The 26,660-nt window shown below is 42.6% G+C and overlaps 1 protein-coding gene across 1 annotated transcript in view; it reads right to left on the reverse strand.

Moving 5' to 3' along the window:
- The window catches only part of ALK (ALK receptor tyrosine kinase), a 755,264-nt gene that overhangs the window by 506,584 nt on the left and 222,020 nt on the right, over nucleotides 1-26,660 (reverse strand). Inside the window, exon 3 of the mRNA XM_017545664.2 lies at nucleotides 16,214-16,378. Coding sequence (XP_017401153.1) covers nucleotides 16,214-16,378 — 165 coding nt within the window. The remainder of the gene's footprint in view (nucleotides 1-16,213; nucleotides 16,379-26,660) is intronic.

A 26,660-nucleotide genomic window follows, 5' to 3' on the forward strand; every position in this document is an offset into this window, starting at 1 on the left:
TCCCTCCCTCCCTCCCTCCCTCCCTCCCTCCTTTCATGTTGCCTAGGTTCAATGAATACAAGTAATGAAAACAAATATTTTCCCCTTAGTCCTAATCTTGTAGAAAAGCTTTTAGTCTTTCATCACTAAGGATGTTGTTTGTTAGGTGTGGGTTTTTCACAGATGCTCTTTATCAGGTTAAGGAAATTCCCTTCTATTCCTAGTACATAGAAAAATTTGATCATGAGTGGATATTAGATTTTATCAACTGCCTTTTCTGTGTTTATTGAGATAATCATATGGCTTAGGTACTTTACTGTATTAACATGATGCATTACATCGTTGATTTTGGGATATTAAACCAATCTTGCAATCCTAAATAAATTCCACTTGGTTATAATGTATCATCCTTTTCATACATTGCTAAATTTGGTTAATAATATTTTGTTAAGGATTTTTACACCCATCTTTTTTGAGGGATATCAATCAAGGGTTTTTTTTCCTTGTCACAACTATTTTTCCAGATTTAAGATCAGGGGAATAGTGAGTGGCCTCATAGAATGAGTTGGGAAGTATTCATTCCTTTATTTCTAAAACAATATGTCAAGAATTGGCATAATTTCTTCTTCAAGTATTTGGTAGACTTCTCCAATGAAGGTATCTGGGTCTGGATTTTTCTTTTGTTGTTTATTTTGGAGTTATTTTCCTAGTGATTGCTCTAGAAATTACAACATGCATCTTAGTTTATCACAGTCTACTTTATACTAACCTAATTTTACTACAATATAGAAATTTTGCTCCAATATAATTCTATTCTCTTCTCCATATTTTGTGCTGTTATTGTCCTATATACATCAATATATGTTATCAGCCCAACAGTACAGTGTTATAATTGTGGAGTTACATAATTTTATGTCTTTTAAAGATGTTAAAAGAAGAATCAGAAAAAGGTTGTTTAAGCCTTTTTTATTAACCCATACATTTATCATTTCTGGTACTCTTCATTTCTCCCATGGAGTCAAGCTAGCTCCTGGTATTGTTCATTTCAGCCTGAAAGACTTGCTTTAGTGTTGATTGTAAAGCAGATCTGCTGGCAACAAATTCTCTTTGTTTTTCTGGGAATTATTTGTTTTGTCTTTATTTTTAAAGGTTAGTTTTGCTGGGTATCAAAATCTTGTTGACATTTTTCTTATCTTTCAACATGCTGGAATATGTATTTCATTGTCTTTTTGTCTTTAGTGTTTCAAATAAGAAGTCAGCCATTAATCATTTCAATATTCCCTGTACATGATAAGCTATTTTCTCTTGCTACTTTAAGATCTTTGTGGCATTTAACAATATGATGATGATATATCTAGATGTAGATCTCTTTGTATTTATTCTAGTTGAGATTTTCTAGTTGAGATTTTCTAGTTGAGATTTTCTAATGTGTAAATTGATCTTTTTCACCAAACTTGGTAAGTTTTAGGCCATTATTACTTCAAAAAAATTTTGCCCCCTTTTTCTTTTCTCTCTTATAGGACTTCTATTAAACACATGTTATAACACTTGATGTTGTCCCAGAGATCTCTTAGGATCTGAACATTTTTCTTCAAACATTTTTCTCTCTGTTCTTTAGGTTGAAAATTTTATACTGGCTTGTCTTCACATTTTTAAATTTCTTCTGCCTTCTTAAATCTGCTATTGAGCTAGTCTAGTGAATTCTTCATTATAGTTACTGTACTTTCCAACTCAAGATTTTCCATTTTGGTTTCTTTTTACAAGATTTTTATCTGTCCAGTTAAATTCTCAATTTTTTCTTTGGTTATTATTACTCATTGTTGTCATGTTTTTCTTTACTTCTTTTTTTTTCTTTTTAATTGAATATATTCAAATAGCTGCTCTTAAATTTTTGTTTTCTAAATCCAATATTTGAGGACATTCAGAGACAGTTTCTATTACCTTTTTGTTTTCTTATGAGTCATATTTTATTCTTTATATACATCCTCGTTTTTGTTAAAACTGGACATTTTAGATAATATAGCAATTCTGGATTGTGATATTTCCCCCTGAAGATTATCATAGGTTCTTTTTTTGTAGTTATAGTTGTTTTATTTTGCTATATTTGTTAGTTTTATTTGCTTAGTAACTTGGCTGGACTATATCTGTGAAGTCTCTCTTCCCTGCAGTGTGTGGAGGCTGATGTCTCTGTTGATTCTTTTTCAGGTGCTTATTTTTATTTTTACTTTTTAATAAAAAAGAGATGAAGTCGTGCTATGTTGCCCAGACTGGAGTGCAGTGGCTATTTGTAGGCATGATCCCACTACTGATCAGCCTTTGCTGATCAGCAAAGGCTGATCAGTAGTGGGATCGTGCCTATATATAGCAAGGTCAAATCAGTTTTGACCTGCTTTGTTTATGACCTGTCCAGTTCATCATTCTTTAGGCAACCTGGTAGTTCCTCCACTCCTGGGAGGTCACCATATTGATGCTAAACTTAGTGCAGAAATTCACCAGCATAGTACACTACAACTCAGGAACTCCTAGGTTCAAGCAATCTTTCTGCCTCAGTCCCTCAAGTAGCTGGGACTACAGGCATATGCCACCATACCCAGCTGTTTTGATTTTTAAGCCTGGATTTCTATGGTTAATTCCTATGTTCCTTAGTGATAGGCAAACATTTTTATAGACGATGTGCTTAAGTCACCTAAGTCAGTAAGACTTCCGTCATCTATCAATAGATCTGTGTATAGATAAGATAATGTATATGGGGGGGTGTTTTTTTTTTTTTTTTTTGTCAGACCTTAAAAATCTGGAGGAGGAATGCAGTTTAATATTCAGGTCATTGAGTTCTTGCATGTCTGCTCTGCACAAATACACAGCCTTACAACTGGCTAAAAGGCTAAATGGCTAGTGCTCAGACTCTGTCCCATCTCCATTGGGAATATATGCAGCCATGAATGGAACCTCAGGCTAGTAGAGTAGTTTTTTCTCTGTCACAGCTCCAACCCACTTCCCTCTGAGATTATCACTTTCACCTGCATCTTTATTGGGCATACATATTGCTCCCTTCCCCCTTCAACCTCATCCTTATTTCACTCCATCTGGACATCTGATTTTATTCCGAAGGACACTGAGTTTTCATATTGTTTTTGACCTCAAGAGCACAGAACCCAGTTGATCAAGTTTACTTAAAAAATATTGTTCTATTTAATTATTTCCTCATTCTCACAGGCTTCTAGAATTTGCCTCGCTTACCAATTTAGGCAACTAAGTTGGTTTTTCTAGCAAGCGATATTTCTTAAATTCATCCTTATGTATGTGTCACACAAAAGACCAACAGGTGTCTGAATTTGTTTATATTAGTAGGGCAAGCCCATTTATCCTGCATTCTAGCCAATCTTACTGGTTCCGCCTATTCTGTTTTCAGAGTTGTTGATGGGAAGATTACTTTAGGCTTTTGAGGGCAAAGAGATTGAGGAGAAAAGGGGAACAGAGAACACTGGGATAGAGATGGAAAAGTAACAGACAGCAAAAGTGAGAGAAATGAATGAAGCACTCATCTGAGGGCTGGGCAATTATGGGTGCTCTCTAGAGAACTGTCTAGCCAAAAGCACTGAGACTCCTGTCTTCTCTCAAATCCTCATTTTGAAAGCATTAATTATTTTGATGACTCCATTGTTTTATATTCCCAGTGCTCTGACCTATTTTATAGTTAAAGCCTCCAAATAGGATATAATCTGTGTATAGAGCTTGGAGATAGAAGAGAGAGTGGTGGCTGCACTCAGTTCTCACATACTGCGCTGCCTGGGTGCATACCTCAGTAGAATGGATTCCTTTTGGGTATCAATGTATTGCCTTAATAAATGAAGAAAAATCGTTCTTAGGAGAGGAAGATTATTTAATCTACATAATGATACTTTAATAATGCTTCATATTTGTTTAGCTGAAGTCATGTTGGTGATGGAGGGATTAAACAGAGCTATCCCAAGCTGTCGTTGCAGAAGTAAATTTAATGTCTATCTACTTTAGTGTCATGGCAACATATAACCAAAGGACTATTCTCATCATAGGCACCTAGCAATAATTCACAATTCTTAGCAAAATGTTTCAAATACTTTTTATTGCCTCTAGGTGCAACAAATGCTGATCACAACAGAAAGAAGGTTGGCAAATATGACACAAATATAGGTCAGGGTGCTCCAGAAAAGAGACACAGGGAGCTGCCACACTATGTATGCAACGTTTCATTAACAAGTAAACACAGCATCTCACACATTTCCAAATAACAACAGCTTTCACAAGAATCAATTAGGAAAGAACTAACACCCAACACATGTGGCTGGGTATGGTGGCCCACGCTTGTAATCCCAGCACTTTGGGAGACTGAGGCAAGAGCATCACTTGAGGTCAGGAGTTCGAGACCAACCTGGTCAACATGGTAAAAGGCTGTCTCTACTGAAAATACAAAAATTAGCCAGATGTGGTAGTGAGAACCTGTAGTTCCAGCTACTTGGCAAGCTGAGGCAGGAGAATCCTTTGAGCCCAGGAGGCAGAGGTTACAGTGAACCAAGATGGTGTCACTGCATTCCAGCTTGGGTGACAGAGTGAGACTCTGTCTCAAAAAAAAAAAAAAAAAAAAAAAAAGTACTAAGGATCTGAAAGCAAGAAGTAGAAAAACTCAAAGTGGATCATAATGCATTAGGTAAGAATAACCTGGCCACAACCTTTGCTACCCAGGTTAAAGGTTCTCACCAATCACTTTGTAGAACGAGCTGGACAATGAGATCTGAAGCCCTATCTATTCTCTCAAGCTTGCTGCACTTCCATTTGTAAATGTGCATGATTACTGCCTTAGGTGAGGGCTCCTCATGCTCAGCAAATCCTTTGTCATATCCAAAATTCCTGAGTTTAACCCGCCCCTCACTCCCAGGTATGACGTCATATGTGAATGCTTGGGCCCAATAAGCCTGCTTGCTAGGGTCAAGATCCTTAAATCAAGACAGAGCAGCACCATGTGCTTCTGGCTGCTGTGGCTGGAATGGCTGTTGTCAGGGAGGGCTGTGTGTTGCTCTACTATGCCATTTTCCTGTTTACAGAATGGTCGCTTATGCATTACTTCCATTGATTTTTATAACAAGTCAGGAAAGGGGAGCCACAGAGGTAAAACGACCCCCAGATCCCTCTTCAACTTACAATGAAGCAGTCTTTCTCCATCTTGAATGAGTAAAGATTATCTTTCCACTCTAAGTAGAATAATTCTGTAGTTATCCCCATTCAAGACAATTTTATTTTATTCTTCTTTGCAAGGTCCTGGCTTTCTTTCAAATCTCTTCAAGCATAAATTCTGAGTGGTTCATGACTTTTCTTAAGCAGAATCCATTTTTCTTTAGGATATGTCTTATCCATATTATCTGATATATAGAAATCAGCGAAGCTACAAAACTCAGATAACACTAATAAAAGTTTCTTAGTAAGAGGAAGTAAGGAAAGCAAAAAGACAGCCGCATATACTTTTATAGATGATCTAGGCCCACCCACTCAATTTGTCAATTAAGAAAGTGAGGTCTGAAGTCAAGTGTCAGCCAATGGCCAGCCCAGCACTCAACTCTCAGCATAGTGCTCCTTCAATTTCTAAAAGGGCAGGGAAGCTATAAACAGCTGGTGGCAGTAACCTGATTCCACGTCCCCACATGGATCTCTTATCTGTGTGACCAGGATGAATGGTAAGTTTTAGGCTGTGGCTGCCTTGGGTAGCACCCGTCACGCTGGCCATCTGCAAAGAAGACATAGGTGACAGTAGCCTTCCCAAGACCACTCTAAAGACACTGCACTTCACTTCCAGACACCCTAATTGATGTGATTTGGTTGTGTCATAAAACAAAGCAGACACCCCAGTATCACTGGTATCTGGGTGATGCCCCGAACTTCTGGATGTACTACCAGACATCTAATGAGGGCGAGTCTGCTGTAGGTGCAGGCCTGGGAAGCATTGTGCTTTAAGAAGAGCTTGTCATAATGGTAAGAATGGTAATAGCTCTATGTTCAAAAACTGGAATTGAAGATCCGACTCTGCAGTATACTGGCTTTGGAGATTTGAACCTCTTATTTCATCCCTCCAAGCTTCTAACTATAGGTCAAGAAATATTTAATGAATGACTATTTTATACTGAGCCTTAGGCTAGGCTCTCGGAACATTGCAATGGATGAGAAAGACTCAGTTTTCTCTTTGAAACTTACTACTTCATCTTAGGTTATCATCTATAAATTAGGAATACTGATAATACCTATCTTGCTATGTAGGAATCAATGGTGATTGTGGCTGGAGATGCTCCTTATAGTCTGCAATTCTTCCCAGTTTCATTTGGGACAGGAAACAGGACTCATTGCTGAGTCAGTTGACAGCTCACCCCAGCCCCTCTGTATATAGTTTCACTGCCTCCTCCAACCGCCCCAGACAAGAGCTTCATACAAACCAAGCCTTGGCAGCTGTTACAGCTCCTTCAGGCTCTCTCCACAGGTAAAAGAGTAGCCTTACCCCAGGTTCCCCATTTCTAGCAACGTGCCTTCTCCAGGAGCCTCCCCGGGGTTGCTTTTGATACTTCTTACCCTACAAGAGCCAAGCTCCCAGATGTACCTTCTTATTTCTGGCCTCAGCTCCTTGTCCTCATGTGTATTTCTGTCCCATTTCTTGTCCATAGAGAAGTTTATTCTGTTTACAGTGGAGGAGACAGTTTAAGGACTGCATTTCCAGCCAGGATTCATTGGTTACCTTCAATATAACTAAGCCAGTTTGTCTTGAAGGCCCCATCCGTCCTCTGAGCCCTGTTCCTTCTAGAATCATGCCCCAGGTAATCCCTGGCCCTAGCCCCAAGAGTATATCAATTTTCCTGCCAACTTGGTCAAGGTCAGCTTTGTTAGTTTCCTATTGCTGCAGTAACAAATTACCAGAAAGTGGGTGGCTGAAAACGACACAACTGTATTTTCTTTTGGTTCTGCAGGTCAGAAGTTTAAAATGGGTTGGCGGAACTGCGTTCCTTCTGGATGAGATTCCGGGTAGAATCCATGTCCTCTTGTTTTCCAGCTCTTAGAGACCACTTCCATTCTTCCTCTCCTGGCTTCTTCCTCCATCTTCAAAGCCAGCAATGCAGCCTCCTTAAATCTCCAACTCTCTCTGACCTGTGCTTTCTTCTTCGCATTCCTTCTCTGACACTGACTCTCCCGCCTCCCTCCTTCACTTTTTAGGACCCCTGTGATTCTACTGGGTCAACCCAGATCATCCAAGATAATCTCATCTGCAAAGTCCCTTTTGCCCTATAAAGTAACATCTTCACAGGTTGTAGGGATTAGGACATCTTGTTGGGGGCTGGAGGAAGCATTATTTTGCGAATACTAGTTTTTAGCTCTACACTGTGATCTCTCCTTGGCCTCTAGAATCTAATCTGACAAGTTTGGCTACTGTGACAGGCCAGGAGTTCTTCTTCCTCCCTCCAGAGAAAACACTAGGGTTTCTAGAGGCAATGATCCTATCTGGGCACTGTGGTACTAAGGGTGACCTGAATCATTGGGCAATTTAGGTTCCAGAAACCATGGCTAAACCTTGGGAGGTGGGTCTCTTTCCCTGGGCTAACAGAGATTTCTGTGCTTCACAGGTTTTATGCCAGATATCTGGTCATCATTTGTGTTGGATATGCCTAACGCTTGTCTTAGAGAAGAAAATGACCTTATTGACCATCTAGTCAAAGACTTTACCTAATAGATGAGGAACCCAAGACCCGGAGAGGTAAAGTGATGCTCCTAATGGCAGAGCTGGGACCACAGCCAGGCCTCTGTTTCCCCAGCTGGTCCTTCTTTCCTTGCTCCACATGCCTAGCTCCCCATCGCCGTGTGGGCAGACCCATGAGGTTCAGTTAGGAGAGGTGCCATGTCAGGAGAATTGCCTGAACCTGGGAGGCGGAGGTTGCAGTGAGCCAAGTTTGTGCCACTGCACTCCAGCCTGGGCGACAGTGAGACTTCTCTCAAAAAAAAAAAAAAAAAAAAAGGAGAGGTGCCACGTTCACCAGACATCTATAGTCCATTCCAACACGCCAGGAGAGGCCAGTCCTGATGGGAAGGTGAACAACACTTCCCTAGAAGGTCCACCCCTGAGGCAAGCATGCCACTCATTGAAGCAACCCTTCTCAGGAGCCCAAGCTCCAGCTGCTAGTTGTATCAGAATCGCATTAGGCCGAAAGAATCACACACAATATGCTGATGTGATTGCTCAAGGGTCCAGATCTAAGGGCCAGGGACCATATTGCTTGAGAGACAAGGGACATGTTTCTGCAAACAGAACCAGAGAACCAATGTGGGCTTTCCTGGTGAATTCCAGAAGAGAGACAGCGATAAAAGGCCACACATCCACCCAGTGACCTTAGTATGATGAGAAATCATGCTCAAATGAAAGGCATGAGCAGTCAGAGCCCTCTGGTAAGTCTGTAGGGACAAAAATTGAACTGAAGTGTGTGTGTTTCTGTACTCTCATTTAGATGCTGGGCTTGCCCCCTGGGTATATTCCTGAACCTGCTGCACACTTATTTTCTACAATTCCCTTTTCCTATCCTTCAAGGAGAAGCCAAGCAGAAAGAGGTAGCGGGTGGGGTGCTCTGGACTTGGGAGCCCCTGCCAGCTGCCAATGTGCTGTCCCTAGGCAGGCAGGCAGGAAGATAACCTGCTTATCTGTCTGCCTGCCTACTACATCCTAGCCAAGATTTTTGGCTTTTTTGACTGCTGTTATGGCACAAAATAGTTGACATTTCTCCCTCAAAGTAAAAGATAACTCAATAGAATACAGTCTCAAATGAGAACTTTTGATCCCTTTCTATTAAAAAATAATAGCATGTCTTATTATAAAAAAGAACACGTTAATGAACTCAAATTTGGAAAAGAGCAAAAGCAATAGAAGAAAATGAAAATCACTAATAATTTATTCATCTAGAAATAACTTCTGCCACTATGTTGGTATATTTCCTTATGAACTTTTTCCTTATGTACATATATAGTTTTTTCTTTTACAAACACTTTCTACTACACACCTCCTTTAACTTGCTTTTTGAAACGTAATGATAGCTTCCAAATACTTCCTCATATTATTCAATACTTTTACAAAGTGTAAGTCTAATTGTGGTATAATATTTTAGGTATACAATATTTTAATTAACTAATTCCTTATTTTAGGCATTTAAGTTATTTCTAGTTTTTCACCATCATAAACAGCCACAAGGTAGTTTTTAGATAAGCCAGTAGGAAATATTTGGTTGTAGCCTGTACCTTAGGTATGTCAGTTGAAATGGAAACAAGAATTTCTATAAAGATATCTCTTGATTTTGGGGAGTTAGTGTTGTCAGTAGCACTCAACCAAGAAGTTATTTCTTTCCTCTCCAAATGATGTTGATTCTGAGAAAAGAGGATAAAAGGCTTTGAAACATAAGAGGGAACACAGGGGCTAGAGCTGTCTGTGAGGCCTTCCTGGTGAAGGGGTCCCTGGCCAGCATAGCCCACGTAATGGGAAGAAAGTGGGCAGGGAGAACGCTGCCACAAAAAAAGCTTAAAGAACTGGAAAAGGGACAGAGACATCAGGAACCTTGAGGCCAGGGTGAGATGACTTAGCAAACGAGGAAGTCTGATTCCATTTGCAGAGGACAGGTGTGTGGCTATATTATATTTATCTAAAAAAGAAAAGAAGAAACCTTTGCTAATAAATAGTATTATACAATTAGACACACAAAGGGCATATAATTGATGACTATAACATGGTAGGAGTACATGCTCAAAAATGTTCTACCGATGGGGCAGACAACAGAATATAGCTTAGAGACCACTGACTTAAAAGTAGAAACTTGACCATGGACAGAGCAGCACAGGAAGGGAGCTCCGAGGAGCTGCAGCCCGTGAATACCTGGCAAAGACAGTCCCAGTTTAGATCATCCAGTGTGAAACAAATGAAAAGAAAGAAACATTGTTCTGCCTGAGAGAGAGAGAGAGAGAGAGAGAGAGAGAGAGAGAGAGAGAGAGAGTGTGTGTATGTGTGTGTGATCAGCTGTCACTCCAATTACATGTTTCTTCTCTTCCAGTTTTCTTACCTCTCCTGACTATTCCCCTAACTTCGACATTCTTCTAAAACAAGAGGTCTTTGCTAAAGGCTGTTCCTACAGACAAAGTGAAGTGTGTAATTATTGACTCCCATTGACCAGATGAACTTCAGGGTGACCACTAAACCCTGTGGGCTATAATGCCAGACTTGAAGCCTTCACTAGCACATTTCACTCTGCAGCGGTGCATAGCAGGGACAACCGCAGAGCTCTCAAGATAAAGATCAGTGACTCTCCAGCTCTGAAGGTCGTCTGTCTCCATCTTACTGACAGCCTGTCCTCATCTATGAGGACATCCCCTACCCTTCCTCACCTATGGAACTTGCTCTCCAGGAAGAGCAGCAAACCCATCCACATGTAGGTATCAGAGATCCCCATCAATCAGCAAATGAAGCCTGAAGGCAGAAAGGGTGGCTAATGATGAGTTTCACTGATGAAGGAGGAAACGCTGAGCAGACCTTTATCATTCCAGTAGTCTATCAATATCTCAAAAGATCAAGAGCCAGAGGTGAGACTCAGAGCCAACTCTTCCACTTAGCTGCAACCTGCAGTGACTGTGGGTGCAAAAGAGGCTATATACTGAGAGAATTTTCCCACAAAGACTGCACCTGCAGCTCAAAAGGTGACTCAGGTCCCTGCTCTTCCTGGGATACAGTTCACTTGAGAGGTATTCAGGGACCATTTTAAGAACGTGGCAAACATTTGGGGTGGGGGAGGAATTGAAGAAAGGATGAGAAATGCTGGTATTAATCTGGGTTCCTCTGAACCTGTCTGATCAGACTTCCTGAAGGGTCTAAGAATGCACAGCCCACAGGTGCATGAGATCCACATGCCAACCCAGACGCAGGGGGAGAAAAACCAAGGTACAGTGGGCTGAAGAGTGACCCTCAGGGGACATGTCCAAATCCTGACCCCCAGGTACTTGTGAAGATGACCTTCTCTGAAAATAAGAGTATTTGCAGATGTTATCAAGCATCCCAAAATGAGATCATGCTGGACTTAAGGTGGGTTTTCAATCCAATAACATATGTCCTGTTAACACACAGATTTCAACCAGACACGGGAGGCATGCCATGTGAGGACAGAGGCAGAGTGTGGAGTGAGACATCTACAAGCTAAGGAATGCCAAGGATCCTCAGCAACACCAGAAGCTAGGAGGGTAGCATGGAAAGGATTTTCCTTCAGAGCCTCCAGAACGTACTAACCCTGCAGACACCTTAATTTCACACTCTTGGCTTCTAGAGTGAAGAGAGAATACATTTCTGTTGTTTAGGCCATCCGGTTTGCAAGAATTTGTTAAAACAGCCACAGGAAACTAATACACAAAGATGCATCAAAAGTTTGAATGATGTGCATGCCTGTAATCCAAGCTACTTGGGAGGCTGTAGCAGGAAAATCACTGCAACCCAGGAGGTGGAGGTTGCAGGGAGCTGAAATCATGCCATGGCCCTCCAGCCTGGCCAACAAGAGCAAGACACCATCTTAAAAAAATTGAATGACCCCATTCTGGAGTTGCAATACCGTAGTCATGTGTGAAATCATCCTTAGCCACTCCAGGGCTCCAGGACAGCGTTCCATCACCTTTTAAAAACAAACCCATCTTGATGAGCAGAAGGACCTCAGTAGCAGGGCTACATCCAAACCCTCCACCAAAAGCAAAACAAAACAAAGCAAGAACCAGAAAGTCGGAGCACTGGGAGAGGGCTGAGCTGGTCCAGGAAGAATGTGAGGTTCCTCGCTGCAGAGTCTGCTTCCATATTTCCTGTGTGTGCCTGTGAGTGAGCCTCTTGGGAGGGGGCTCTGCGGATGGGCTGAGAGTGTGTTTTCCATTTTTAAGCCAGGATTCACACTACAGAGTAAAATCCTGTCTTGCTAGAGAAGACAAATATGTTCCCTTGACTACATTCCAAAACACCGGAAGGAGTTAGACATCAGCATGGCCCCTGGCACTTCTTAAAAAGTCACAGAATGCCTCGATCTGATGGTTCTTCAAGATTTTATTAATTTATAATATTATGTTCCATCAAAATGATCACTTTTTATTATCTTACTGCTCTGAATTGTGTCTTCCTTATTATTTTCAGCTACAGGGACCATAAATTAAAATCATTCAGAATTTATACACTTACAGTTCATTATCTTTGATTGGTATCATCTTGCTGCCTTTTTCTGGTCCTTCTATACCTGACAAGAAATATTGCAATAGCATCTAAATAGTATCCGACCCATGAATGCTGAGTTAGAAAACAAAATAGTGTCTACATCATACTAAAGGCAACACATCCCACTTCTCATGTTCACCACCAGCAACCTTTCTGCCAAAATGACCAAGAAAATGAGACTCTAAAGCTCTGAGAGTTAGGATTGGAATGTAGGACCCTGCTTGCCACTGTGCAGAATGGACAGGTTGCTATCTCTTTCTGAACCTTCACTTCTTTCCGTGAAGGTCAAGGGAGTTGATTACTACTTCAGATTCTCTGAAGTAGCATGCTCGTGAGAAACAATGCTACTTCAGGGAACGGGTAGTGACATAATGAACTGACTAGAAAAGTGATGAGAAACCCATTCCTGGAAATTCCAAACACCTCTCAGGGTCATTACTGAAGGCGTAGAGTTCCTGAGAGGGCTGCGAGGCTGATGCTGTTTCCATGACTGATCAATGCTGTATGAGTAGAGACTCCTCCATTAGACTCCAGAAAAATTAGTGGATGTTTCTAACAGTGGTGAGCCTCGCCTAAGCTATGTTTGGATGTGCTTGGAGGCTGGTGCATCCACAGCAGCTTTTGCTATGGTTGTTCACACCATCATCTTTAGTATTGCTAACTACCACCTGATGCTAAGAGTGATGAGCAATGGAAGTTGACACATTTCTTAAAAAAAATGGATATTCTAATCCTGATGGATTCATCTAATGGGAAAAGCTTCACATTCACTGTGTGCACTGGCCCTTGGGATCCAGCTTCGTAAAAACGTAAAGGTATTGATAATGTTTCCACGCTATAGAATGCTGAGAAGTAAACATTTATTTATTTTCTTCCTTCCTTCCCTCCTCACCCGCTTCTTTTTTATTGTCTTATAGCACTCAGTATAATTTGCACATGCCAGTGATCACAGGTGAAGGATGGAGAAGGAGAAACAGATCACCCAATGAAATGCACAGTTTATTGGCTTTGTTTTTAAAATTTTTTTTAAGGCACCAACTTTCAAAGTTATAATGTGTGACTCCATAACATCAATGGAATTCACAAAGAACACAATTGCCACTTGTCCCTCTCTCTTAATTTCGCTGAACTGTAATCACAATTCCATTCCTGGAATATAAAATTTTAAAAAATCTATAATGACCCAAAATACATGTTTCTAGAGGTTAAGTGTTGGAATCTGGAGATAGTCCTAGGGGTGGCTGACTGACAGTAAGTCTGAATGGGAGTAAGTTAAAAGTATAACAAGCCCAGTTATGCCTCAGAATCACCCGAGAAACTTATGAACAATAAAATAAAACAGACTTCCATGAAAATTGAAACTGCATAGGATACTGTATTTTATTCACCAGACAGACAAAAATAATACAGTCTGACAATACCAGATATTGATGAGGAGGTAAAGCCATGGGGAGGAATACCAATAAATCACTAGTGGGAGTGCAAATTGGTGCAACCACTTTGGAAAACAGAATCACATTACCTAATGAAATGGAAGACAGATGCACTGACTCTATCACCGGGCAATTCTACTCTTAGTTATATACTTTAGAGCAGTAGTCCTCAACCTTTTTGGCACCAAGGACTAGTTTTACAGAAGACAATTTTTCCATGGATGGTTTTGGGATGCAACTGCTCCACCTGAGATCATCAGGCATTAGATTCTCATAAGAAGCACGCAACCTAGATCCCTTGCATGCACAGTGCACAAAAGGGTTCACACGCCTGTAAGAACCTAATGTGGCAGCTGATCCGATAGGAGGCGGAGCTCAGGCGGTAATGCTGGCTCACCTGCTACTCACCTCCTGCTATGCATCCTGTTCCCAACAGGCCATGGATGGTACCAGTCTGCAGCCTATAGGTTAGGGATCCCTGTTCTAGAGAAACTCTTGAACATGTGCACCAAGAGAGATATACAAAAATGTTTACAATAGTGTTGCTGGCAATAGCGAACCTGGAAATAATTCAAATGTTCAATGACAGTAGAAGAGATAAATTGTGATATCTTTATGCAAAGGATTAATATAGTACCAAAAGCAAATGATCACAGCTACATGTATCAAAGTGAGCAGATGACAAAACAGTATAATCCCATTTATATACAAGGCTGAAAACATGCAAACCTAGTCAATATGCTGTTTGGAGCTTTATACATAGATGGCATAGCCATGAAAAAGAGCAAATAAATGATTCACACAAAATGTAGTAGAGTGGTTACCTTGGAGGGTGGGGAAAAGTCTGTGATCTAGGTGGGTCAGAGGAAGCTCCAAAAAGACTGATAACGTTCAGATTCTTAAGATTGGTGGTGAGAATCTGTTTGTTTTATTATAATTGCCAATCTATGCATGTATACTATATCCACTTTTTGCTAAATTTCCTAATAAAAATGTAAAATATATAGGTATGTAGGCTCCATCTCAGATCTATTGAATCAGAATCTAAGGTTATAGGATCTAGGTAGTATTTTCTATAAGCTCTCCAGAAGAATTATTATGTACTGTCAGGTTAAGAGTCCGTCACACACACACACACACACACACACACACACCCTATAATTCCTATCACTATCCAGGGAAAAGAAGCTTAAAATATAAGTCAAGGTCAAGCAATCCCAAGAAAGCCATAAAAACAGAAAAAGTCCAGTAAAGTGCATAGAAGGGAAAATCTCTTGTAGTTCTGTGATGACTAGATGGAGGCTGATGTATAAGCCTGAGAGCATTAGTTGTCTTTGTACCACCTCCAATCTCCCTCATCAGCTTACCCGAGACCTGACCTGTTAGACTCTATAGCAGCATGAGCCCGAGATGATCTCTCTCAAGAATCTGGCCACACAGCAGGCTCTGGTCCTGGTCTTGCTACAAACACAGAAGCATGATGTGGTGCAAAGTGTGCTGTCTAGGACTCATCACAGCCGGTATTTAGACCTGGACCCACATGTACATGCTGTGTGATCTTGGGCCAGTCACTTCCCCTCTCTGAGGACTAGTTTTCTTATCTGCCCTGCCCCTCTCATTGGAATCCAATGAGAGAGTGTAGGTGGAGTGCTCTGCCAACTGGAGAAACTACCCTGAATGTCCAATAAGCCCATTGTCATTTCAGTTATTACTTCTCCCTAAAAACCAGAAACATAGGCTTTCCATTCTGAGTCAGGAGAGTTTTCTGGGTCCAAGGCATTGAGAGCCCTAAGATTTGGCTTGGCGAGACCTAAGACTAGATGAGGGCTTAGTGCCTCCATGTCTCTCTAAGAACCTCAGCACATATTTAACAACTTCCCACTACTTTCCTCTGAGCCTACCTTTCCTGATAATAAAGAAGGGAACATTCGCAAACAGCTCAGGACCACGGGAAGCAGCACACCAGGAAAACGTGCCAGCTGAGTATTTATGAACGGCTTTGAAACAAACATTTAGTCAGTTCTACAACACCTTCCAAAGTAGGATTGCCGGATTTGGCAGTAAAAATAAAAATGCAGGACACTCAATTACATTTGAATGGTTCTGTATAATTGGAATAGTTTTTAGTTTAAGTGTGTTCCAACTATCACATGAGACACACTTATACCAAAAAATCATTTGCTGTTCATCTGAAATTCAAATTTAATAAGGTGTCTTGTATTTTACCTGGCAACCTCATTTCAAATACTGATCAGCACTTTCTCTTACAGGGAAATCTGCATGGAAGAGAGTTATGAAATCCCACTTTTATTACTTGGTGAAAGAATAAAGGGTTGGGCTGATCTTGAGACGGGACTTGTCTTCCTCCCTTCCTTGCATGGCCCAAGAAGTCAAGGAAGGGCACAGATATCAAAAGCAGGTTTCAAAGTAAACAGCAGAATGGGGGTGAAGTTTCATCATTTCAGACAGAAATAGGCATTCCAGCCTGGTCCTGACACACCCAGAACATCACCAATGGCCTCTCCCTTACCTCTGGGCATCTCCTTAGAACGCTCTGCCTCAGGGCCATCCAGAAAGTCCATCTGGGAGGCCTCCTCGGAGGGGACGCGGCGCCAGGACCAGCTCTGGTTCCTGAGGTCATGCAGTGGAGGGGAATATTCCAGCTCACAGGGGAAGTCAAAGCTGCACTCCAGACCTGCAATAATAGCCGAGGGTCAGTGGAACAAACCATTTCCCAAACGTGGCTTTCCAGCCCCACCCACTCCACACTAGGAGGCTGGCCTTCATCTCCTCCACACCCTTTGCCCTGTCCAGGGGAGATCAGTTGTCAATACCACAGGGCTCTGTATTGGTGAAAACGGGCCTAAGAGAATAAAATGTGCCCTTCTGTAATTCATATTATGGGAGGTGTTCTCAGAGAGCATAGGTAAAAACCAGAGCCAACTAACAGGTTGAATGGTGAGAAGCTCTGCATCTTATGAAGTTACCTGAAGACACAGAAAGGGGCTGAGGGTGAGGGGGCAGAGCCTGGCCAAGCAACCCACGAGGGCTGAATCCAAGTCTGGCTCTGCTTTTAGCAGCCCAGTGACTCCAAGCAAGAAAACTCACCTCTCTGTCTCTTAATTCCCTCACTTTTAAATTGGGTTGATAATTACCATGCAAGTTTGCTATAAGAACTGGTGATAAAACATACTGCCTACAAATAGCTAATGTATGCGGGGCTTAAAACCTAGATGATGGGTCAGAGTGAACAGGCAACCTACAGAATGGGAGAAAATTTTTGCGATCTATCCATCTGACAAAGGGATAACATCCAGAATCTACAAAGAACTTAAACAAATCAATAAGAAAAAAACAACCCCATCAAAAAGTAGGTGAAGGATATGAACAGACATTTCTCAAAAGAAGACATTTATGCAGCCAACAAACATGAAAAAAAGCTCATCATCACTGATCATCAAAACCATAATGAGATACCGTTTCATGCCAGTTAGAATGGTGATCATTAAAAAGTTAGGAAACAACAGATGCTGGAGAGGATGTGGAGAAACAAGAACACTCTTACACTATTGGTGTCACTGTAAATTAGTTCAACCATTGTGGAAGACAGTGTGGCGATTCCTCAGGGTTCTAGAACTAGAAATACTATTTGACCCAGCAATCTCATTACTGGGCATTTAACCATTAGTGAGTATATACTAGGTATATGACCCAAAGGATTATAAACCATTCTACTATAAAGACACATGCACATATATGTTTACTGCAGCACCGTTAACAGTAGCAAAGACTGGGAACCAACCCAAATGTCCACCAATGATAGACTGGATAAAGCAAATGTGGCACGCACACACACCATGGAATTAGTATAGTTGCAGCCGTAAAAAATGAGCTTATGTCCTTTGCAGGGATACACATAAAGCTGGAAACCATCATTCTCAGCAAACTAACAGAGGAACAGAAAACCAAACACCACATGTTCTCACTCATCAGTGGGAGTTGAACAATGAGAACATATGGACACAGGGAGGCAAACATCACACACGGGGGCCTGTCAGGGAGTGGGGGTCTAGGGGAGGGATATGATTAGGAAAAATACCTAATGTAGGCGATGGGTTGATGGGTGCAGCAAATCATCATGGCACGTGTATACCTATGTAACAAACCTGCACATTGTGCATGTTTCCCAGAACTTAAAGTATATTAAAAAAAAAAAAGAAGAAGAAGAAGAAGAAGAAGAACAACGACAACAACAACAACAACTCCGGATGACCTGGGAACTTCAGGATGCTTTGCCAATTACTAGAGCAAGATAAGGCCTGCACAAAACCAGAGCATACCAGGAGCAGTGGCCCCTGTCACCTTCAGATTATTAGCGCATCATTATAATGCTAAAGTCCCCACCCATAGAAGAGAATCACTGCCACTTTCTGCACGTGTCGTATGAAGAACATGTTCACGATCTGCACCTGGGTGTCTGAAGTTCCTCTGCACACAAGCTTACATAGCCCCTGCCCCACGTCTAACCCTGTAACATTGGCCAGCTTCCCACTGCTCTGGGAGAAGCTGTCTTTAGAGCAAACACTCTCTCCTTCTCCACACCTGGCTGGGAATAAAACTTGCCTGCCCTTCCCCACCTCCCACAAAGAAGAAAAAAACCTAGATAATGGGTTGTTAGGTGGAGCAAACCACCATGGCACATACATACCTATGTAACAAACTACATGTTCTGCACTTGTATCCTGGAAATTAAAGTAAAATAAAAAATAACAATAATAATAAGGCCGGACGCAGTGGCTCATGCCTGTAATCCCAGCACTTTGGGAGGCCTAGGCAGGTGGATCACGAGGTCAGGGGTTCAAGACCAGCTTGACCAACATGGTGAAACCTCGTCTCTACTAAAAATACAAAAATTAGCTGAGCATGGTGGCACATGCTTGTAATCCAAGCTACTCAGGAGGCTGAGGCAGGAGAATTGCCTGAACCTGGGAGGTGAAGGTTGCAGTGAGCCAAGATTGTGCCACTGCACTCCAGCCAGGGAGACAGAGTGAGACTTTGTCTCAAAAAAAAAAAAAAAAGAAATAATTAAAAAATAAAAATGTACTGCCTATAGAAATGGACATGGTCCATAGCCGACGATCTGAAAAATGCTAGGCAGGCCCTGTCCTTTCTGATTGATAAGATAATGGTCGTAGGGAACTGGAGTTTTGCTCACAGTCCGGCTTTGCCAGCTCTATAATCTACCCTTCGATCTCCTCTCGAGAGAGGAGGGCCAAGGCTGTATCAGTTAATTGGGGTTTATTTTCTCTTAGGGAGTGACTGGAGAGGGTCACTGGGTAAGAAGAGTGAGAGAAGGGAGGCAGAAAGGGGCCATGCCCTGGGATGTTTTGATCTTTGTTGGGCTTCTCTGGGCAGGCTCTATTTGTCCGATGATCCCACGTTTGCCCCACTTTTAGGGTACATGGGCTACTGAGCTTCTCTTCCCCTTCCTTGCTCATTGTCTACTACCCAAAGTGGCTAAAGAACTGTGCACATGGTGGGATCTCAAAGCTGGCTGCTGGATTAACAGAAGATGACAAGCCACAAAACTTTCAACCACCTCTTACTTCATCCTCTCCCTCAAGCCACGGGAACAAGAAAAAGTGGATAATGTGACAGATGTTGGACAGACAATAGAGGAATTCAGTTTGGGTCCACGCTTGACCAGTTATCTCTCATGTGTGAACTTTGGTTTCCTCATCTGCAAAACAACGCGTTTATAGATGAGATGATTCCAGAAACAAGCACTTGGTGAAACCTGAGCTACAGCTCCATCTCTGCCACTGATTTGCTGGTGACCTTGAGTAAGTCACTTAACCTCTCTGGGCCTCAAGCTCCTCAAATATAAAATCTAGACCAGATGTTTTCTAAAGCTCCCTCTTGATCTGGCTTTTTAAAGATTCCAATGTCCTTGGTCTCAGAGAAGTTATAATAGCTAATTTGATAACTCAATCTTTGTGGCAGTGCTAATGGGTGCTGTGTCTCAATTAGCATTTGTGCAGTTTAACAGCTGCTTCTGAGGCTACTACTACCCCAATCTCCAAGACAAGTCTGGTGTTGGAAATTTCAGAATACAGTGGGGACAGATTCTAAGGCAGGCAGCCCATCACTGGATTGTCTTCTAATGGGTGTCCACACCCATAGACAGCTGGCCCTGCCGCAGAGTGGGAGCAAAATATTCTTGTTAACACTAACCAAACTATTTAGGTGTAGGATAGAAGGAAAAAAAAAACACTTCAATTACACTTGTATTGAGTGTCTTTCTGTTCCTCAGCTGCATTCCAGGATCTACCATCCTTCCGGTCCTAAGGTTAGCCCCCTTTCCCCTTTCGTGACTCAGACAACTCGTTTTCACAGTGGCAAGCTGAAATAGATAGCTCTCACTTTGAGTTGATAAGTCACCTGCTTCAGAGTTGGTGTCCAGGAGCCACGGGCTTCTTTAATCTTCAAGATGTACTTGAAGACACCTGGTTTTCATAGCAGACTACAAAGAGAAAACTGGTCCAACATTTTGTACTTTGAAACACCAATGTGACAAAGAAGGGTTAGTGATGAAACATGACTAGTAAGGAGAGGTGTAGCCATGAAATGTAACTCCTCTGGGGAGGGTCCACAAGACACATCCACATTGGTAGAGGTTCACTTCAGAAGAAGGGAGAGAAAGTCACCAGTCACTCTCATCTCACATTGACAATTATCAGTGCCTTTCCCAAAGCTTTCCCTTCTGCAGCCATCTCTATCTTGATTTTTATCCTCCAATAAAAGATGATCTATTTCTATTTCAGACAGAGGTGAGGCGTGCCAACTGAGTTGCCTCCTGCCTAGCAAATGTGCCCTACATGTGTATTCAACAAACTGACAGTGGAATGTGCAATCCCAGCATCGAGCATATTAATTCTGGGATCTTTGAACTCTGGAGAGTTTAAGTGTGATAATTGGCTGTGTTTGGGCCAGATCCTGCCTAGTAAAACAGGCTATGTGAATGCCCCGATTATCAAATGAGTTCCTTCTGAAATTCTTGGTCCGTAGCAACCTCCTTTTAGCTGTTAACGGTGTACTTTCTAGTTTTAAATAGGAATGGAGTTAACATTAGTACTCATTTGGGTGAAACTGAATTGGACTTTTTTACATTCTGATTTAATTTCTTATAAAATGTGGAGACACAGGCTTTTCTCTTTCAAACTGGCCTCAGCGCCTCTTGGGCGATAATAAACTTGGCACTTGTCCAAAACACCAGGTTAAATCTGATTTTCCTTGACCCTTTTCTGAGGTTCTAGGCTTAGTGTGCTTCTTGAATCTCTCTCCTTCACCCTCATCTGACTCGGTGCCTGTGAGGTAGAGGCTGCAGAATCTACTTTACAGGCGGGACTCAGGTCTAGGGCTTCAACACAGCGCTCAGCTTAAAGCAACGCAACCACAGAGGCAGGTCTACACCCACCCAGGGGCAGAGGTGGAGAGCCACATTCACTCAGCCCCTCCCGGCAGTCTGCCAGGCAGTGTGCTGGCTGTTTCCCTTCCATCACTCTATTTCATCTGCAGAATAACACTGAGAAGTAGATGTGTTCTTTTTCTCTCTACAGGTGAGGAGACTGAGACTTAAAAAGTTTTCTTGCCCCCAAATCAAAGGACTGCCCCAAGGCAGACCCAGAAAGTGACCTAGAACTGAATGATGCAGAATATCCAGTGCTGTCCATCTCTCTCCTGCAGCTTCAGAATCTCAATTTAGGGCCAAAGATTAAATTACACAATAGATGAGAAACCTATGGAGTGTTTTATCTTGGTTGTTCTTGGACCACAAACCTGCAAACTTTTCCTATCTGAAAAGGCTTCTCCATGACAGGGACAGATCTATATTTTCTCAATATCAGGCCCATTTTGCAGAATGACTGTGACCTTCAGGAGGATCCAGAGATCTTGACATTTTTTTTGTTTTGGCCCAGGAGAATCTGACCATTGAAAAACAGCAATGAGAAGAAGGTACACTTTCCAGGACCTGCTGATCACATATGTGAAATCACGGTTACCTACTTTCTTGTTGTTTCCATCATGGAAGAAAGGTAAGGTAGTGGAACCTCCTGGAAAAGACTTGCCAGTTGAGAGGAGTGTCAAGTTCTATGAAGGGAACGGGCTCTAGCCGAGCAGTGAGGATGGTTCTGGGCTTGGTCCTGCACAGAGCAGCTGAGATCCCAGCAGGTCCATTTCCATCTCTAGGCCTGTTTCTTTGCATTTGAAAGATGAAAGAAATGGAGCATGTACCCTCCATGGTGCCCTTCAGCTCTGAAGGTCAGTGATTCTATAGGCTTACCCTGGGCTGACACAACCAAACCTACAGACTGCCAGTCTCGTTTGCCCAGCCTGTCTCTGCTCAGCAGCTGCTGCCCCTAAACAGGGACTTGTCATCCCAAGAGGCAGATTTCCTTTGGATGGCATTTGAATGTACATCATACTCAATGGGTACTTGGTTTGCCTCCAGATTCTCAAAGAAATACAAAGGAAAGTTTGGCCGGGTGCAGTGGCTCATGCCTATAATCTCAGCACTTTCAGAGGCCAAGGTGGGTGGATCACCTGAGGTCGGGAATATGAGACCAGCCTGGTCAACATGGAGAAACCCTCTCTCTACTAAAAATACAAAATTAGCAGGGCATGGTGGTGCATGCCTGTAATCCCAGCTACTCAGGAGGCTGAGGCAGGAGAATCACTTGAACCCTTGAGGCAGGAGAATCATCAGCCCCTTGGATGAGCCCCTTGGAGGCAGAGGTTTCAGTGAGCCCAGATCATGCCATTGCATTCCAGCTGGGGCAACAAGAGGGAAACTCTGTCTAAAAAAAAAAAAAAAAAAAAAAAAAAAGGAAAGCTCATGTGAGTTTTGCAGATAATGTTGCAGGATGGAGTGTGTGTGCACATACTTGCACGTCTGTGTGTGTTCATGCATTTTTATCATTTGATACTCACTTCCTGATATCTCCCAGGGTATGAATCACATTTTTAAAAAGTGAATTCATTAACAGTTAGCTTTTAGGCATTGTTTTAGTATGAAGCACAGCCATTCAGAAGAATGTTATGGTAACCATCAGAAAACCACAGCAGTATCCCTGCCCGAAGACATACCCAGTCTCCCTCATCAAAACCTCCTGGCTGTAGGAGAGCTGTCAGTGTCCACCGACCTTGGATACTCTGAACCTGAGGGGGGAAATGTAGCCTCCAGGAATGTGTGGGACTCCCAAAGCAGTCAAGCCTAAGCCCTGTGCCTAGGAAGCCATGGTTACTCAGACACAGACGGGGGCCTCCCAACCAGGGCCACGTGCCAGGCCAGGACACTCAAGGAGATTGTGTGTAAGTTCCAGCTATTCTCCGTAACACCACAAAAGGGGAACAGGCAGCTTGGTGCATTTTGGACACTTGGATCTCCCCTTGAGTGGGCTCAGAACATCCAACAATCCTCCTTTGTATCTAGACTGACCTCAGGCTCCCCCAGAATCCCTTGGATCAAGGCCCTTTATGACTCTTTAATCCTGATCCTGTTAACCCAGAGACATCCCACTAGTTTCCTAAATCATTTTGGGTCAGTTTCAAGGTAGAGGATCAGCAGCTCCCCTTAGTTTTAAAGACATCCCATTGAAGGCTACCCCGTTTCCAGGTGAATGTGGGGTGGCAGGGCCTTAAAGGGCAGCCCCCCTGGGGCAGTCCACATCAATCCCTTGGATGAGGTCTTGCAGCCTCAGGCCACTGTGAGCTTTGGAAACAAATATTGCAGAATAAACAAAAGGGTCATAAAAGAGAGAAGAATGCTATGCCCATCAATTCCATGACACTTCACCCTTCTTGATTTTGTCTCTTATTATGAAGTAAAGCTGGGAGGTCTGACTACATTCTCGTTCCTGGAAATGCTTGGTGTGTGTACAGAAGAGCCCTGACCCTCATGGGGAGGACTTCTGTGAAGGCCTGTGGGAAGTGTATTAATAAGTAATAACACTTGCTAATGGCTCATTGGGGTTGGTCACCATGCCAGGCACCTTACGTGATCATCTTACTTAATCCCTATGAAGTAGGCAAGATTCTTACCTCCATTCAACAGATGAAGGCATTGGAGCTCAGAGAGGTGAAGTCATATCTGATGCTACTCAGATAAGAAGGGACTAGATGGCCTTTTACTGATGTGCTGCCTTCCTGTGAGTCCTAAGGCCCTGATTTCAGTAGATCACAAACAGGATTGCCAACAGAAAAGGCAACAGACATACCTCCCCTCATGCAGAACCATAGACATGGATAGCTCCATGAGAGAGGAACAAGCAGGAAAAGCTGGAAGCAGGACAGGAGCCAGAACGTCTTCGCTGTCTTGAAGGCTCTGATACAATTTATAAAGTTGGGCCTGGGATGTCCTAGGCAAGGACTGAGTCACAGGTTACATCACCAAGATCTAAGTCTGAATCTCAGTGGGTGTATGGCTCAGGAAGCCGAAGCCACATGTGCAATAAAGCCCAGGGCTTAACGTTCCCATCTAGGTTTCCTGATCATATTAGTCTGTTCTCATGATGCTAATAAAGAAGTACCCAAGACTGGGTAATTTATAAAGAAAAAGAGGTTTAATGGACTCACAGTTCCACATGGCTGGGGAAGCCACACAATCATGGCAGAAAATGACAGAGGAAAAATGCTCATCTTACATGGCAGCAGGCAAGAGCGCATGTGCAAGGGAACTGTCCTTTAGAAAACCATCAGATCTCATGGGACCTATTCACTATCATGAGAACAGCACAGGAAAAAGCGGCCCCCACAATTCAGTCACCTCCCACCAGGTCCCTCCCACGACATGTGGGGATTATGGGAGCTACAATTCAAGATGTGATTTGGGTAGGGACACACCCAAGCCATATCATTGATGTTTTCCAGAATATGTGATGTGTTTCTTGGATGTGATTGTGATCCCAGTTTAGAAACTGAGGGTGGGTGGGCAAAGTCTCTGTGGCCCTCAGGATATATCTGTTTTCAGAAGGTGCCTATAAAAGTTCATTTAACTGAATACCCAGTCAATGGGATCTGCATCTGAAAACAGAATCATCAGGCTTGCCACTCACTTAAAATATGACAATATGATTGTGATTTTGTCTTGGGGTTATTTTCCTGCTAGAAATGCTTTCCTGTCTCCAGTTATCTTGGCCTGATGTCTAACTACTGGGATACAGAGAGCCTGATGTTGGTCCTGACTGTCCTCACTTATTGAATGGTGATGTCTGTGATCCCAACAGCCCTACAATCTTTTCCCGTATTTCTACGGCCATATGTCTTATTCAAGTAACCTTAACATCATCATGGTTGATTCACAGGAATAGAGCATGAGACTTGAGATTTGACTTCAGTTCTGCCATTTGTCAGCTCTGTGACATGGGACACTGTTTGGTGCTCTCTCAGCCTCAGTCTGGTCATCTCAGTGATAAGCCTCACTTCCCAAAACTGCTGAAATGGCTTAAGGTGGTGACACATGTACTTGGAATGGAGAAATTCCCAAAGCGCATTGGCTGATTCCGAATTTGCATAACCATGCCTTTTGTGAACACAGCTTCCTGTTCATCCTTAGAAATAGTATTTCAATTGTCAGTTGGAAAGAGGTGATGGCACATGAACATTTCTTTAGTATTTTGTTGTACCAAAATAAGGTTGGCATTGCCTTTAGGTGATATTTGCAGTCAGAGGCTGTTAGAACATTAAGCAACATTTGAGGTCAACCATTTCTCCATTGGACAGGTGAAAATAACCAAGACCCAGGCAAGGGAAAATACTGACTTAGGGCCATGCCACTGATCAATGAGTCCTTCACACACAGCATGGAGGATATTACTTCTGGCTGCAGAAGTTCTTCTGAATGTCACCTCTTCAGGGAGCACCAGACCCGAACTGATCAGAGGTACAGAACCCACCAGCTGTTGTGTGTCCTCAGGCTTCACTTACTGGCCCCTCCAGCTGAGGCTGGTTTTCTTCATGGCATAAAAAACGCCAACATATTCCTGACAAGCCCAGTAAGCGTCTTCAATAAAGAACCATATGAAACATCATGTGTAAGTGGCAATTCTCTTATAGTTGGCCTTTAGAGAGATCTATAGTTAAAGCTACGTTCATTAAATGGAACCCCAAAAATTAGCATTCTCAAAACACTGCCAGTCCTTAAGGATTGTACCCAGCTCAAGGGAACTCTCTCACTGGCCACAAATCCTGAGGCACAGGGAGGGTCTCCTCTGCTTGAGGGATTCATCAGAATGTCCCAGTTGGAGGCCTCCAGAGTCATGAGGGACCTTGGAGGCCTCTAAGAGGAAGGAAAAGGCGGGAGAATGATGGGGATCACCAAAGAATGCACAGTGGCTGGGTTGCAAATCTGGTACTAAAATCCTGTTTCTAATCCTGTGATGATGATGATTATTCCAAGCTGTGGCTGAAAGGCAAAACAATACCTTAAAAAAGAAAAATTCTGAAAAATCCACACTACATTTTTTTCTGGAATAAATTAGCAAAAACATACATGGCTAGGTTTCAAATATCTCCCAATGATCAGATGGCTCAACTCACCTCCAATAAAGTTTTTTGGGTTTTCTCTTCCTGCATGTACTCTTCTGCCAATAAACTACATTTTGATGGTTGCTGAAAGCTCCCTGCTGGTGAGCAGGTCTGTTCTCAGGCCTAGAACCACAGTAAGAACAGAGTAAGGGAAAGCATGCTGTTTTGATTACTGTAGCCTTGTAGCATAGCTTGAAGTCCGGTAGTGTGATGCCCCCCACTTTGTTCTTTTTGCTTAGAATTGACTTGGCTATGCGGGCTCTCTTTTGGCTCCATATGAAGTTTAAGGTGGTTTTTTCCAGTTCTGCGAAGAAGGTCATTGGTAGCTTGATGGGGATAGCATTGAATCTGTAAATTACTTTGGGCAGTATGGCCATTTTCACGATATTGAT

This window comes from Cebus imitator, unplaced genomic scaffold, assembly GCF_001604975.1.
Source record: "Cebus imitator isolate Cc_AM_T3 unplaced genomic scaffold, Cebus_imitator-1.0 Scaffold180, whole genome shotgun sequence".
NCBI classification, from domain to species: domain Eukaryota; kingdom Metazoa; phylum Chordata; class Mammalia; order Primates; family Cebidae; genus Cebus; species Cebus imitator.